At 46.0% G+C, this 16,383-nt stretch overlaps 1 protein-coding gene across 1 annotated transcript; it reads right to left on the bottom strand.

The window, feature by feature from the left end:
* Window positions 1–1,528: 1,528 nt before the first annotated feature.
* LOC139403917 (very-long-chain 3-oxoacyl-CoA reductase-B-like) lies at window positions 1,529–12,020 on the bottom strand. Its single transcript, XM_071147119.1, has 10 exons — window positions 11,643–12,020; window positions 5,724–5,770; window positions 5,196–5,271; window positions 4,849–4,956; window positions 4,573–4,637; window positions 4,382–4,426; window positions 4,134–4,168; window positions 3,062–3,209; window positions 2,306–2,455; window positions 1,529–1,957 (listed from the first exon to the last, which is right to left on the bottom strand). Exons 1-10 carry the CDS (start codon window positions 11,818–11,820, stop codon window positions 1,850–1,852), a joined length of 960 nt encoding a protein of 319 aa, XP_071003220.1. The 5' UTR covers window positions 11,821–12,020; the 3' UTR covers window positions 1,529–1,849.
* Between the last annotated feature and the right edge of the window lie 4,363 nt (window positions 12,021–16,383).

Below are 16,383 nucleotides of genomic sequence, written 5' to 3'. Positions count from 1 at the left end.
TGATGTGAGCATGACAGACCAGGAACATGCCAGATAGACGGTTGAACAGTGTTTTATTGAGGCGAGCATGACAGACCAGGAACATGCCAGATAGACGGTTGAACAGTGTTTTGATGTGAGCATGACAGACCAGGAACATGCCAGATAGATGGTTGAACAGTGTTTTATTGAGGCGAGCATGACAGACCAGGAACATGCCAGATAGACGGTTGAACAGTGTTTTGATGTGAGCATGACAGACCAGGAACATGCCAGATAGACGGTTGAACAGTGTTTTATTGAGGCGAGCATGACAGACCAGGAACATGCCAGATAGACGGTTGAACAGTGTTTTATTGATGTGAGCATGACAGACCAGGAACATGCCAGATAGATGGTTGAACAGTGTTTTATTGAGGCGAGCATGACAGACCAAGAACATGCCAGATAGACGGTTGAACAGTGTTTTATTGATATGAGCATGACAGACCAGGAACATGCCAGATAGACGGTTGAACAGTGTTTTATTGATGTGAGCATGACAGACCAGGAACATGCCAGATAGACGGTTGAACAGTGTTTTGATGTGAGCATGACAGACCAGGAACATGCCAGATAGATGGTTGAACAGTGTTTTGATGTGAGCATGACAGACCAGGAACATGCCAGATAGATGGTTGAACAGTGTTTTGATGTGAGCATGACAGACCAGGAACATGCCAGATAGACGGTTGAACAGTGTTTTATTGAGGCGAGCATGACAGACTGGGAATATACACGAGCTCTCGACCAAACCTTACAAGGTCTTTAACATTGTGGGAATTTGTTACTTAAATGCATTTAAAAACAATCAAATGCAAAGCTTTCATTAACACAACCAAATAACATGAGACAATATTCATGTGTCACTTTGGTGAGCTCATAGAGTAAGATAACAGTGGCATTATGCTGTACAACAAAATGCTTAGAGTTCAAAAAACAGACCGTGTGTGAAACATGTTAAGAAACATCTGTTAACGGACCGCTGACTGCTTGATAGAAAGTAACCAGAACAAAACAGTTGGACAAGACATTTGGTTCAACAGTAAAATGGCCTGAACTGTTTAACAGCTTGTATCTACTTGTTGTTGTTGTTGTTGAGACACTGCCTTGATGACCAGAGAATGGCTTGTAAGTTGTTGGTCTTCAATACAGAAGGGACACCAGTGAGTCAGTTCAAACAAGACCGGGTTAACTCAACCCATTCCCTAGTGTTTTAACTACCTACCATACTGACATGCTAGCAGACACCTTCTTCAAAACGAGACATCAATCCATCCAGTATGCAAACAGGAACAGTTCTGTTAACTAGGTCTCCTTAGTCTCCCTTTTGTAGGTTCATTAATACATGATTTGTACACAACAACCTTTTCATTGTAAACCAATCCAGGGAGAACAGCTATTTTCCTGCCCTTTGCCAAATGAGCGTTTCAGATTGACTCAAATCCATTTCTTTCAATATTTGTTTTATTCTGAGTTCAACACGACTCCAAAAAGCCCATTTCGAAGGAATAAAGTTGCAACTAGTATTGTTTTTTGAAGTGGTAGCTCACAAGCGCAGCTCCTAATACCTGTCCACAAGAAAAAAAATTCAACAGTTTAATTGAACTTAGTGCATTATGTTTAAGTGCCTGGTCAATGTTTCAACTCCAGGAAGTTCCTCCATAGAGCCGATTAGCCAAGCCAGAGAACTCCGTAGACTAAATTCAACACACTAGCAGTCTGCCAGCCCTGAACCTGGTCTGTGAGGGTTATGGAAGAACGGAGCAGGTGGATTCGTGTTGGTCCCCTTTCTCTCCACACCTGCCCCTCCTTTCCCCTGATCGTACCTCTAGCCCTGTTTCTGTTTCTTCAGGTAGCGTGAGCGCATCCCCAGGTGTAGCCCCATGATGTAGCTGTTCAGGAGCCTGGCAGGGCACAGCACGGTGGTCAGCCAGCCCTGAGGAAACAAAACATCACTAATCTGGTCTGGGAATCCATGCCTGTTAATATCATAATTCGTTGGGTATTTACAGTCTAAATTCTGCATTCATTACTATTAACTTACATCAAGATACTTGCCACTTGAATAGTTCTGCATTTGCAAAAGCATGAGAGCTTCAAGCAATGATCATTTGTGGCTAACTGTCAGGGACGAATCGTCGTAAACTGATGAGGTAGAATCTGGTGTAACCTGACAAGTTCCTGACTTGTTCAACCTTGTGATAAAAACAGTCATCCTGAACCCTAAAAATGTCCATGGAAAAGGACAGTGAAGTATTCTATCGTATGGTTAGCCCGTCCCTACCATGACTGCGTGAGGCAGGTAGCCGTTGGTCTGGCTCTGCAGCCCCACCGTGTTGAGCTCCGCGGCCACATAGCGGTCAGGGTTGGGCTTGTCCAGAGTGGCCCGCCGGATCTTACTCAGCTTGGTGGCCACAAAGAATGGCAGGACACTCTGGGGAGGAGAAACGACTGTTACTCAAATTCACATGGATGTTCCCTCACTGGTTTGAAAACAAACTCCTCCGACAGATAAATATGACCAAGCCTGTCCCTCCGGGAGAGACAGTATGGCTGACGTGTTAGGGATAACATTGTGGGGGTTTCTGGGGGGTGAAACAAATGTATATAAACCCTGGATTGCTGATGCTATGCATTGGCCACCGATAGGCTTTGAAGCCACCTGTCGGCCATATTGGCATTCCCCAGTAGAGCAGTCCTCCATAGGAATGGATGGAATTATACAGCATTTTAAAATGACATGTATTTAAGTGTTTTCTGTTGTTGTCATGGGGACAGGAAGTCATCAATACAACAAGGAAAATGTTTATATAAACAAAGAAATAATTTAAAAACATGCATTAAGCCGTCTCTAATAGAATAAACGTGGCAAAAACAAATGTAGACATTAATACATGCATTTCTATAGCTTCCAACATATATTTTACAATGTTGGGGGAGAGCCAAGATGGCGGCACAGTGGCTTCAACATAGCGCCCCCTATTAGTCATCTAGTGGATATACAAATCATTGGTTAAAACAGGTCAGTCTTCAGTCTCACCTGGATGAGGATCCCTTTGCTCTTGTACTCAGCCTCTAGGCCTCGGGAGAAGAAGTCCACAAAAGCCTTTGAGGCAGAGTAGACCGTGAGGAGGGGACAAGGGTACATCCCACTGGCAGAAGAGATGTTGAGGATGGCCCCCTTTCTCCTGAAACGGGTGACACGCAATCTAATGTTTAGTGGTCAGAGACGACGCCAGCCTCTGGTCAGAGACGACGCCAGCCTCTGGTCAGAGACGACGCCAGCCTCTGGTCAGAGACGACGCCAGCCTCTGGTCAGAGACGACGCCAGCCTCTGGTCAGAGACGACGCCAACCTCTGGTCAGAGACGACGCCAACCTCTGGTCAGAGACGAGTACATGAGCATGGCGAGTATAAGAGTTGGGGAATAAGCATTACACTTTGGGAAGAGTGAGAATCTCTACTGACCAGAGCGGCTCTACTAGCCAACAACCATTCCCTCCCTCGAGAACCCCAGATCCTCCACCGCCGTCCCTCCCCCGAGAACCCCAGATCCCTCCACCACCGCCGTCCCTCCCCCGAGAACCCCAGATCCCTCCACCACCGCCGTCCCTCCCCCGAGAACCCCAGATCCCTCCACCACCGCCGTCCCTCCCCCGAGAACCCCAGATCCCTCCACCACCTCCGTCCCTCCCGAGAACCCCAGATCCCTCCACCACCGCCGTCCCTCCCCGAGAGCCCCAGATCCCTCCACCACCGCCGTCCCTCCCCGAGAACCCCAGATCCCTCCACCACCGCCGTCCCTCCCCCGAGAACCCCAGATCCCTCCACCACCGCCGTCCCTCCCCCGAGAACCCCAGATCCCTCCACCACCGCCGTCCCTCCCCCGAGAACCCCAGATCCCTCCACCACCGCCGTCCCTCCCCCGAGAACCCCAGATCCCTCCACCACCTCCGTCCCTCCCGAGAACCCCAGATCCCTCCACCACCGCCGTCCCTCCCCGAGAGCCCCAGATCCCTCCACCACCTCCGTCCCTCCCCGAGAACCCCAGATACCTCCACCACCTCCGTCCCTCCCCGAGAACCCCAGATACCGTCACCCCCTCCACTTACCTCTCTACCATCCCAGGTAGCACCATACGGGTCATCTGTATAAAGAGAGAGGGATTGTGGGTTTTAGAGCAGAAAGCATGCTGTTGCTTTGGGCTGGGAACCAATCCTCTGCCTCATATGGCAGACTGTGTGTGTGTGTGTGTGCATGCGCTCATTGTAGTGTGTGACAGATAAGGCAAATAAATAGACATGATTAATCAACCTGTTCATTAGTGTATTACTGGGCTTCCAGTCCCATGATCACTGACCTGGCAAACAGACGTGATGTTGATGTTCACCATTGTGTCGATGAACTGCAAGGACAGAATAAAAAAACAACAACGATTTAGTTCTGGGTTCATCTCTGAGGCGTAATGTTTTCATAGAACAGAATGTGTGAGAAGTCATATTGGTAGACAATAGATGGGACGGGAACAATCACAAGGCCATTCAGACTCACACTGTCCAGGTTGGGAACGTTGAGGAAGAATTCCGGATAGGAGTAGGACATTCCCACATTATTTACTAGGGATAAAAGCCATATAGAACACAGTCAGGTCTTTCAAAGACAACATCATTTAAGGGAATGGAGGAAATGATCAACACATGCCTCTCTGCACTTGATGTTCAACTTCTAACCAAAGGGGAGGCAGCAGCGTTTTAAAAGAGGGCCACACCACCTGAATGATTCATAAAAAACCAACCGTCACCGTCGTGGACTGCCTCTCTCACTTACCCAGAACGCCAACCTCTAGCCCGGTAAGTCCAGCTTCAATCTTGGGATATATGTCCGTCGCACTGAAGTCTACAGTGATGGATTTGGTCTCAACTCCATATTTGCTCTCTAGGAGGGAAGACGCTGTTATTGTAACATTAAAAAAGGTAGTGAAACAACAAACGGTGAGCTTTAGGGAGTGAGATTGTAGTGGACTCATCTGTAAAGATGTGGGGGCTCAGATGTCAATACACCATAGTGAACAGCAGAGGGCCCCGTCACACAAGACAACTGGAGACTGACTCGTTCTCCTCTAGTCCAGGGTTTCCCCACGCCTAATGAACATGCCCCCTGGTGTAACTACTCACCGATGGACTTGGCCACATCATCCAGTTTCTCCTGGGTGCGGCTGATTAGCACAATGGAAAATCCCCTCCGAGCCAGCTGTGGAGACCGACAGAAACCAACACTCAACATGGACACTAAGACCATCTTTAAGACTGGTCGTTAAAGAGGGTCTAACATTCAACAATACTACACACACACACACACACACACACACACTGCACCCAGATCCATGACCTAAATCAACAATAGCCATCATCAACAATGAAAAGGACAGCCCTAACTGTTATCAAGCAGGGCATTGATCATGACTGTCAACTGATGGGAACTCCCTTGAAAAAAAATGACTATTTTTTAAATAAATTCTGCCCTGGCTATGCAGCATAAATCCCTCAGCGCTTGCTCGCAAAAGGCAAACCTTTGTATGTGTGTGTGTGTCACCGTCACTACTCTGACCTCCTGGTTAAACCCCTCTCTCTCTGATGAGTCACTCACTTTGGTTTTCCCGTGAAGGGGCCTGAAATGTCTGAAACCCCGGGAATCAGTCTTACCTCCTCCGCATAGGCTTTCCCGATTCCATCCGTGGCTCCTGTCACAACTGAGGGGGAAGACGAACAAGGAGAAGGGGTGTATTAATCAAGGGTAAACAAAACACACCGACACTGCTCACAACTGACCCAGAAATAATAAATAATAAACTACATTAAGGGAAGAGAACACTGATCTTATTCTAGTCAATAGGTCAAACATGCCTGTGAGTCAAGCAGTACTGAGTCAACTCATCAGACCTGGATGAAATACATGTATACACATACCTAAACGCTGATGTATCGAAAAATGACATGCCAGATGAAAACGATCACATTAACAATGCATTCTGTGTCCTTGCACTGCTACCTGTGGTTCTGTCATTTAAGTGAGCGAGAAGGAAGAGAGAATATTGGTGGTAAAGACCAGACGACGATGGTGATGCAGGTACTGAGACGGAGGGGAAGGGGACAGCAGGACATGGGGAGAGGACAGGCTCCGTGGCATTCCTCTGCCACCCTGGGTCAGGCAGCCTGGCACTGCAGAGACAGCAGAGGCTATATTTAGCCTTTACTGGCTGTCAGTGAGCTCTGTTTTCCACCCATCCCTCCCTCCCTCCCTCCCTCCTCCCTCCCTCCTCCATCCCTCCCTCCCTCCCTCCCTCCCTCCTTCCCCAGACCCAACTCTCCCTCCTTCCCCAGACCCAACTCTCCCTCCTTCACCAGACCCATCTCTCCCTCCTTCACCAGACCCATCTCTCTCTCTCCTTCACCAGACCCATCTCTCTCTCTCCTTCACCAGACCCATCTCTCTCTCTCCTTCACCAGACCCATCTCTCTCTCTCCTTCACCAGACCCATCTCTCTCTCTCCTTCACCAGACCCATCTCTCTCTCTCCTTCACCAGACCCATCTCTCTCTCTCCTTCACCAGACCCATCTCTCTCTCTCCTTCACCAGACCCATCTCTCTCTCTCCTTCACCAGACCCATCTCTCTCTCTCCTTCACCAGACCCATCTCTCTCTCTCCTTCACCAGACCCATCTCTCTCTCTCCTTCACCAGACCCATCTCTCTCTCTCCTTCACCAGACCCATCTCTCTCTCTCCTTCACCAGACCCATCTCTCTCTCTCCTTCACCAGACCCATCTCTCTCTCTCCTTCACCAGACCCATCTCTCTCTCCTTCACCAGACCCAACCTCTCTCTCCTTCACCAGACCCAACTCTCCTTCACCAGACCCAACTCTCCTTCACCAGACCCAACTCTCCACTGCTGTTGCCTTAAAGCAGAGGACGACAGGAAGCAGCCAGGCTTTCACTGGGGAGGGACCAGAATGGAGGGAGGGGGATCAGAAAGGAGGGTAGAGAGCTAAAAATAGAACAGAGCGATTGAACAGAGAGAGGGGGGGGGGGGGTCCGTATGGGCGACAGGGGAAGCGTCCGCTGGTTATTTTAAGCTGTTTTAAAAGAATGAAACTCAATGTTTCGAGCACAAGGTATGTTCCTTCCATTTACTCAAAATTAAAAAGTGTCCATTTGAAGAGATGCCATCATAAATATATGCTAGGTCAGGGAAGATGGTAGAAGAATCTACTCATAGGACCTAACCTAGATGGGCTTGAACGGCATCCTTCAACATCCTCATACGCCTTCAAAATGATCAAGAAATGAAAATGGTTGTAAAAATGTTAGTGCTTCTCGGCCAGACAGCGGGGCTTCTGCTGCTGAATATTCTGAGCTAAAAAAAGAAGTGCAGGTTTAAAATAGCAGAAGGCTGCAGCCTCGTCTAGCACAGTTGCTGCACAGAATACCAACGAGCTGCTGCTCCCAGCGGTTTCTCACACCTCAGCATTCCTTGACCCAAAATATCAGATTGTTATGTTTTTTCCCACATCATGTCCCAGTTATGGTATAAAGCTCATGACTCAGCCCACATTTGCAAATATGCAGCTGATGAAGTGGGCAATATTTAATTAATATCCCAACTTTCAGCAATTATATCTAAATAATGATTTACAAATGTAAAATTGGCAAAGATCACACTTCCAAAGCATATTTGTTTTTAGTCAATTGTAATACATGCTAGGATTTGTTTTTAAACTTTTGTTTAATTTTTGTTCCAAAAGATCCCCCTTCCTGTCCAACTTGAAGCAGGCAGAAGAACCCCAGTGTGGAACGTAACAATGACCTAAGAACGACCTCCTTCAACCAATGACAGAGAGTGGTCCACTTAATGCTACCAGGGTCCAACAATCTGTTAATCACGCCAGAAATAACTCATGAGCCAATGCCTTTCGATGAAGGACTTGACAATATAACTGTACGAGAAGCTAAATAACCACGGTGTAGAGACAGAGCAGGTGTTGTGACAGAAAGAGACAGGGAGGAGGAGGGACGGAAGCTCAGAACAGGATGAGGAAGGGGTAAGAGGCGTGAATGCACAGAAAGATAGTGAATATAGGCCTTTGTGAATGGGAGGAGGGGCTAGAGATATGGACCCTGTGTTACGTGATGCTGCTCCACAACACACTGCCAGCAGTAAAGTGTAATTGAAACAGAATACTCTGACTCCTCAGCCGCATTTATGAATGGCTCTAGTCTTCTTACATAATCAGGCCATTCTCTCAATCACCTCTGCTTCAGTGAGCGAGGGGGGAAGCTGTATAATAGCTATTCACACAGCTTCTAAATAAGCTACATACAACACGTCAAAATGTCCCCACATTTATAATTTCCCTTTGCTGCAAACTTCAGCAAACCTGTACTTAAAAATCAGCAGAGCAGGACAAGACCGATATTCAGCAGGCCTTGGCAGCTAGCCTGAAATCCAGACCCGGTTGGTGTTAACATACCATTCCTGGTACTCAGCGTCGCATGCCAAACACAGAAGTTTTGACATGTGCTTTAATTTACAGGGGCTTATTTTTCATTTCAAAATGGGATTTCAATGACATAAAAACTTCCTGGAACCAGTCCACTTCTGGGTGTGATCGGCACAGCTGTGTTTTACAGTCACATGGTCAAAGCCCTAACCTGGTGTTTACACTTCAAAGATGGACTCAAATACACTGCTCAAAAAAATAAAAGGGAACACTAAAATAACACATCCTAGATCTGAATGAATGAAATATTCTTATTAAATACTTTTTTCTTTACATAGTTGAATGTGCTGACAACAAAATCAAAACAAAAATGATCAATGGAAATCAAATTTATCAATCCACGGAGGGTCTGGATTTGGAGTCACACTCAAAATTAAAGTGGAAAACCACACTACAGGCGGATCCAACTTTGATGTAATGTCCTTAAAACAAGTCAAAATGAGGCTCAGTAGTGTGTGTGGCCTCCACGTGCCTGTATGACCTCCCTACAACACCTGGGCATGCTCCTGATGAGGTGGCGGATGGTCTCCTGAGGGATCTCCTCCCAGACCTGGACTAAAGCATCCGCCAACTCCTGGACAGTCTGTGGTGCAACGTGGCGTTGGTGGATGGCGCGAGACATGTCCCAGATGTGGTCAATTGGATTCAGGTTTGGAGAACGGGAGGGCCAGTCCATAGCATCAATGCCTTCCTCTTGCAGGAACTGCTGACACACTCCAGCCACATGGGGTCTAGCATTGTCTTGCATTAGGAGGAACCCAGGGCCAACCGCACCAGCATATGGTCTCACAGGGGGTCTGAGGATCTCATCTCAGTACCTAATGGCAGTCAGGCTACCTCTGGCAAGCACATGGAGGGCTGTGCGGCCCCCCAAAGAAATGCCCCCCCACACCATGACTGACCCACCGCCAAACCGGTCATGCTGGAGGATGTTGCAGGCAGCAGAACGTTCTCCACGGCGTCTCCAGATTGTCACATGTGCTCAGTGTGAACCTGCTTTCATCTGTGAAGAGCACAGGGCTCCAGCGGCGAATTTGGCAACCTTGGTGTTCTCTAGCAAATGCCAAACGTCCTGCACGGTGTTGGGCTGTAAGCATAACCCCCACCTGTGGACATCGGGCCCTCATACCACCCTCATGGAGTCTGTTTCTGACTGTTTGAGCAGACACATGCACATTTGTGGACTGCTGGAGGTTATTTTGCAGGGCTCTGGCAGTGTTCCTCCTGCTCCTCCTTGCACAAAGACGGAGGTAGTGGTCCTGCTGCTGGGTTGTTGCCCTCTTACGGCCTCCTCCACGTCTCCTGATGTACTGGCCTGTCTCCTGGTAGCGCCTCCATGCTCTGGACACTACGCTGACAGACACAGCAAACCTTCTTGCCACAGCTCGCATTGATGTGCCATCCTGGATGAGCTGCACTACCTGAGCCACTTGTGTGGGTTGTAGACTCCGTCTCATGCTACCACAGGAGTGAAAGCACCGCCAGCATTCAAAAGTGACCAAAACATCAACCAGGAAGCATAGCAACTGAGAAGTGGTCTGTGGTCACCACCTGCAGAACCACTCCTTTATTGGGGGTGTCTTGCTAATTGCCTATAAATTCCACCTGTTGTCTATTCCATTTGCACAACAGCATGTGAAATTTGTCAATCAGTGTTGCTTCCTAAGTGGACAGATTGATTTCACAGAAGTGTGATTGACTTGGAGTTACATTGTGTTGTTTAAGTGTTCCCTTTATTGTTTTGAGCAGTGAATAATAATAATAATAATAATAATAATAATAATAATAATAATTTCACTGGGTGCTTATACTTGTCCTATTTCACACATGTACAAGTCTGTATTAATACACAGTCTGTATTAATACACATGTGAACTGGAAATGTTTTTTTTTTTGCAAATCCCACTCGGAGAGTAGGGTCACAACCAGGGTCTACCATAATCAACGGTAACCCTAGAGCAATTAGGGTTAGGTGCCTTGCTCAAGGGCACATTGACAGATTTTTCACCTTGTCGGCTCAGGGATTCAAACTAGGGACCTTTCGGTTACTGGCTCTAAGCACTACTAGGTTACCTGCCACCCCTTATGTAGTCATCCTGATGTGGTAACCCTGTTGATGTAACCCTGATAACATAACCCTGAATGGCCTTGCACGAGCAATAAGGTTGGGTAAACATTAATGTAGCCTATCACTCACTTCTGTGAGAAAAGGCAGACTCGTGTCATGCCAACGCAATACTGATGTGTTGTCGACAAAGCAGAGGCCACAGTGTGTTCCAAAGGACAATAGGGCTGGCCAGCCTTTCCCCTATATGCATTAAGCAGTGAACAACACATTTACAGTAAAACTTAAAGATTTTTCAGGATGGTGAAACTTCTCAGTGTAAACTTTAAAAAACAGATAAAGAATGTAGTATATATATATATATATAAGATCTTTGAGAACTAGCCATCACCAAAATAAAAACTAGACAATCAGGGAGATTGGAATTGTGTTCCCATTGACTTAGTTATGTTTGAGTCACTGAAAACATAAGACATAAACAATAGCAAATTGTGTAGAATTGCAGGAAATCCCCTTTAAAAACAGCACAGTTGTCTCTAACGCCAAGAGGACCTCTAAAACTGTGGTCCCCACGCTAACTTTGCCACCACTGCAGAGAAATCCTAGGGGAAACACTACATGTATTCTACTAGCTACAATATCCTACTGATGGCTAGGAGAAAATTGTCTGATTCACACTATAAACTGAACCATATTATACTGGGTCGAGGGTGATTGATTTATCTCATTACTAGCTCTCAAACACCAGGCAGCATCCTGACCTCACTAGACAGTCCTGAGTCATTAGCCTTGATGGCTCATGTGAACTACAATTCATTCACTGTGTTTTAACGTTTAGACGCGTCAATCATCGCTTGAGATAGGGCTTTCGAAACACATGACAATTATCTTTCATCAGCGACTAAATAAACCTTCAAAGAAAAACAGCAGGCAATAAAGCAAACGGTGAGGTCACGCAAACCTTGTCTTTATATAAATATTGCTTGCTAGCTACTCACCTGCCCATTTTCCGAGTTTAGCAGGTGATACCACCCGCCCATTCCCCAACACCCAAACTCTGAGCCCTGACAGCAAACGACATACGGAGCACACTGAGAAATAGGCCGCAGTCAACGCGCCTATCCAAAAGAGCGGAGTCTCCACCGCCCGTAGTAAAGTCTCTCCAGTTGACGACATGATATTTGCACACGGCTTTCACAACTAATTTGTGAGATCAAATGTATGGATTTACAAATGGCTGTCTACAATACGTGCATCTATCGCAAAAGCCTCTTGTACATGATGCAGCCAGTAACTTTAAGCTCGTGCTTTTATATTTGGCTTTACTTCCGCGTCTGACACTTCCGCATTCACTGGTTTGCAGCACCGATTTGTTGACGTTGGAATCTGTCAAAACATGCTCCTTTTCGATTCGTTTATATTTGCGTCAATTCGTAGAGCAGCAACGACATGTGTATCGACAGCCAGCCTCATTATTATTATTTTTTTAATCTTCATGGACGAGGAAGGCGGGACCAACACTTTCATAATATCTGACTGGATGAATATTTATGACACCAGATATTCACATTTCTGATTGGTTTGTGCTGTAATATTATTTCACTAGATCTGGCTAACCCTGTATATAGCTTTCATCGTTGTCTGTGTTCAATGTTCAGTTTTTTTTGTTGTATTAATATAACAAATCATATACAGTACCAGTCAAAGTTTGGACACGTTTACTTATTCAAGGGGTTTTCTTTATTTTTACAGTTGTTATACATTGTAGAATAATAGTGAAGACATCAAAACTATGAAATAACACATATAGAATCATGTAGTAACCAAACAAGTGTTAAACAAATCGAAATAGATTTTAGATTCTTCAATGTAGCCACCCTTTGCCTTGATGACAACTTTTCACTCTTGGCATTCTCTCAACCAGCTTTACCTGGAATGCTTTTCCAACAGTCTTGAAGGAGTTCCCACATATGCTGAGCACTTGTTGGCTGCTTTTCCTTCACTCTGCGGTCCAACTCATCCCAAACCATCTCAATTGGGTTGAGGTCGGGTGATTGTGGAGGCCAGGTCATCAGATGCAGCACTCCATCACTCTCCTTCGTGGTCAAATAGCCCTTACACAGCATGGAGGTATGTTGGGTCATTGTCCAGTTAAAAAACAAATGATAGTCCCACTAAGCGCAAACCAGATGGGATGGTGTATCGCTGCAGAGTGCTGTGGTAGCCATGCTGGTTAAGTGTGCCTTGAATTCTAAATAAATCACTGACAGTGTCACCGGCAAAGCACTCCCACACCATCACACCTCCTCCTCCGTGCTTCACGATGGAAACCACATATGCAGAGATCATACGTTCACCTACTCTGCATCTCACAAAGACATGGCGGTTGGAACCAAAAATCTTGGAAACAAAGTTCTAAAATATATTTTGATTTGTTTAACCATTTTATGGTTACTACATGATTCCAAATGTGTCATTTCATATTTTGATGTCTTCACTATTATTCTACAGTGTAGAACATAGTAAACATAATGAAAAACCCAAGAATGAGTAGGTGTGTCCAAACTTTTGACTGGTACTGTGTTAATATATTATTATTATTACTGGACTCTGCAGTGGAGTTAAATTATTCTGCTTGCACGTCCCTGACGGCCTGAAATGGTCCCTTCCCACAGACACTGTGCAGAAAAACACCAGCACCTCTTCTACCTAAGGAGGCTGATGAAATTCGGCTTGGCCCCCAAGACCCTCACAAACGTTTACAGATGCACCATTGAGAGCATCCTGTCAGGCTGTATCACCGCCTGGTACAGCAATTGCACTGTCCGCAAAACGCAAAAGTCTCCGGAGGGTTGTGCCGTCAGCCCAACGCATCATCAGGGGCACACTGCCTTCCCTCCAGGACATCTACAGCACCCGGTGTCACAGAAATGCCAAGAAGGACCCCAGCCAACCGAGCCACGGCCTGTTCACCCCGCTACCATTTAGAAGGTTGGAGACAGTACAGTACAGTTGCAGCAAAGCTGGGACCGAGAGACTGATAAACACCTTCTATCTCCAGGCCATCAGACTGTTAAACAGTCTCTACTAGCCGGCCTCCACCCAGTACACTGCCCGGAACCTCAGACACTGTCACTAGCCGACTACCACCTGATACTCTACCCTGCACCTAAAGAGGCCGCTGCCCTATGTACGCAGAGTCATTGAACACTGGTCACTTCAATAATGTTTCCATACTGTTTACCTGCTTCATATGTGTATACTGTATTCTAACACTCTTAGAAAAAAAGGGTTACAAAAGGGTTCTTTGCAGAGGGATAGGGTTCTACCAAGAACCGTTTTGATCAGAAGAACCCTTTTGGAAGAGAAGGGTGCTTTGTAAGGCAAAGGGTTTCCTCTCGAACATTTTAACATCCTAAGAACCATTTTTAGAAGAACGGGTTCTTTGATGATTTTTTTGGAAGGCAAGAAGGATTCTTTTTTAAGGAAAAAAGGGTTCTACACAGAACCATAGTATTTCCCAGCATGCTCTGTTGCAGGAAGACATTCAGATTGGTTTGTTTTACTGTAATATCTGTGTTTTTGCATGTACATTGACTGGTTAATATATTTTATGCTACACAAAGATAAATAACGTACAGTTTTCTAAACTAATCCAATCTGTCGGATTTATAGCACCTTTTACTGAGATGGTTGTTCCAGTTGAGATGATTGAATGACTGCCTACCCTGGCAGTCATTCTGAATGCAGGTTGCGGGTGATTAACAATGTCATAACTCTGGTTGGATTCCAATAGGAAATGCACATCACTTTGCAAGCCAGCATAATGTGACTTGCAGGCCTGATGTGGCCTGTAAACCAGGAGTTTCCTAACACCACTGTGTTAAGGTATAACTAGGTCCTTTAAGAAAGGTCTTATGTTAAACAGTGCATTTGGAAAGTATTTAGACCCCTTGACTTTTTCCACATTTTGTTACATTACAGCCTTATTCTAAAATTGATTAAATAAACTATTTCCCTCACCAATCTACACACAAAATCCCAGAATGACAAAGAAAATCAGGTTTTTAGACATATTTGCTAATTGATCAAAAATAAAAACTGAAATAACTTATTTACATAAGTATTCAGACCCTTGGCTATGAGACTTGAAATTGAGCTCAGGTGCATCCTGTTTCCATTGATCATCCTTGAGATGTTTCTACAACTTTTATTTTTATTTATTTATAAATGTGCAAAAAATTGCTTTGTTATTACGGGGTATTGTGTGTAGATTGATGAGGTCGGAAAAAAAACAATTTAATACATTTTAGAATTTTAGAAATGTGGGGAAAAATCAAGAGGTCAGAATATTTTCCGAACGCACTGTATGTATTTCCATAAATAATACCATTGTAAAGGCTAATAAGGCTGGTTTAACCCTTCATAGATGGTTCTAGGAAGAGCCTTCAGAAGATCAAATGGCTTTTGGCATAACCCTTCATAGACGGTTCTAGGTAGAACCATATACAAGGGGTTCTTTGAAGTACCCCACATAGAGGGTTCCCAAATGAAGCCTTTGCAAAGGGTTCTACCCAGCAACAAAAAGTGTTCCACTATGGGAACAAACCAAAAAAAAAACGGTATGGTCTTACTTAGCACCTTTTCATCTAAGAGTGAAGTCATGGCTCATCCTATATAACTGCTGCTATATACACCTTCTCTATTCACACACTGTCCATACTGTCTATTTCAAACCCTTCACATACATGTACAGTACTGTGCAAAAGTTTTAGGCAGGTGTGAAAAAATGCTGTACTCGTTATTCTTCTTTACACTGAAGACAGTTCTTAATGACTTTCACTGTATGTTTGGGGTTGTTGTCATGCTGCAGAATACTTTTGGGGCCATTCAGATGCCTCCCTGATGGTATTGTATGATGGATAAGTATCTGCCGATACTTCTCAGCATTGAGGAGACCATTTCCCTGCTGCCATTTCCCTGCTGCCATTTCCCTGCTGCCCTTTCCCTGCTGCCATTTCCCTGCTGCCCTTTCCCTGCTGCCACCCTGCTGCCATTTCCCTGCTGCCATTTCCCTGCTGCCATTTCCCTGCTGCCATTTCCCTGCTGCCCTTTCCCTGCTGCCATTTCCCTGCTGCCATTTCCCTGCTGCCATTTCCCTGCTGCCATTTCCCTGCTGCCATTTCCCTGCTGCCACCCTGCTGCCATTTCCCTGCTGCCATTTCCCTGCTGCCACCCTGCTGCCCTTTCCCTGCTGCCATTTCCCTGCTGCCATTTCCCTGCTGCCATTTCCCTGCTGCCCTTTCCCTGCTGCCATTTCCCTGCTGCCATTTCCCTGCTGCCACCCTGCTGCCATTTCCCTGCTGCCATTTCCCTGCTGCCACCCTGCTGCCCTTTCCCTGCTGCCATTTCCCTGCTGCCATTTCCCTGCTGCCATTTCCCTGCTGCCATTTCCCTGCTGCCATTTCCCTGCTGCCATTTCCCTGCTGCCATTTCCCGGCCCCCCAGTTCTTTAACGTTGCCCATCTCTTTGTGCTTCTTCACAGGAGCTTTACAGCACATCTGGAAACCCCTGTCTGCCTTAATGTCTGCCTGGGAGAGACCTTACTGATGCAGTACCTTGTGTCTTGTTGCTGTGCTCAGTCTTGACATGTCTGCCTGGGAGAGACCTTGCTGATACAGTACCTTGTGTCTTGTTGCTGTGCTCAGTCTTGACATGTCTGCCTGGGAGAGACCTTG

Source organism: Oncorhynchus clarkii, unplaced genomic scaffold (genome assembly GCF_045791955.1).
Source record: "Oncorhynchus clarkii lewisi isolate Uvic-CL-2024 unplaced genomic scaffold, UVic_Ocla_1.0 unplaced_contig_12721_pilon_pilon, whole genome shotgun sequence".
Lineage (NCBI taxonomy): Eukaryota > Metazoa > Chordata > Actinopteri > Salmoniformes > Salmonidae > Oncorhynchus > Oncorhynchus clarkii.
Note: the sequence above shows the minus strand (reverse complement) of the source record. Positions and strands in the feature narration are given on the sequence as shown.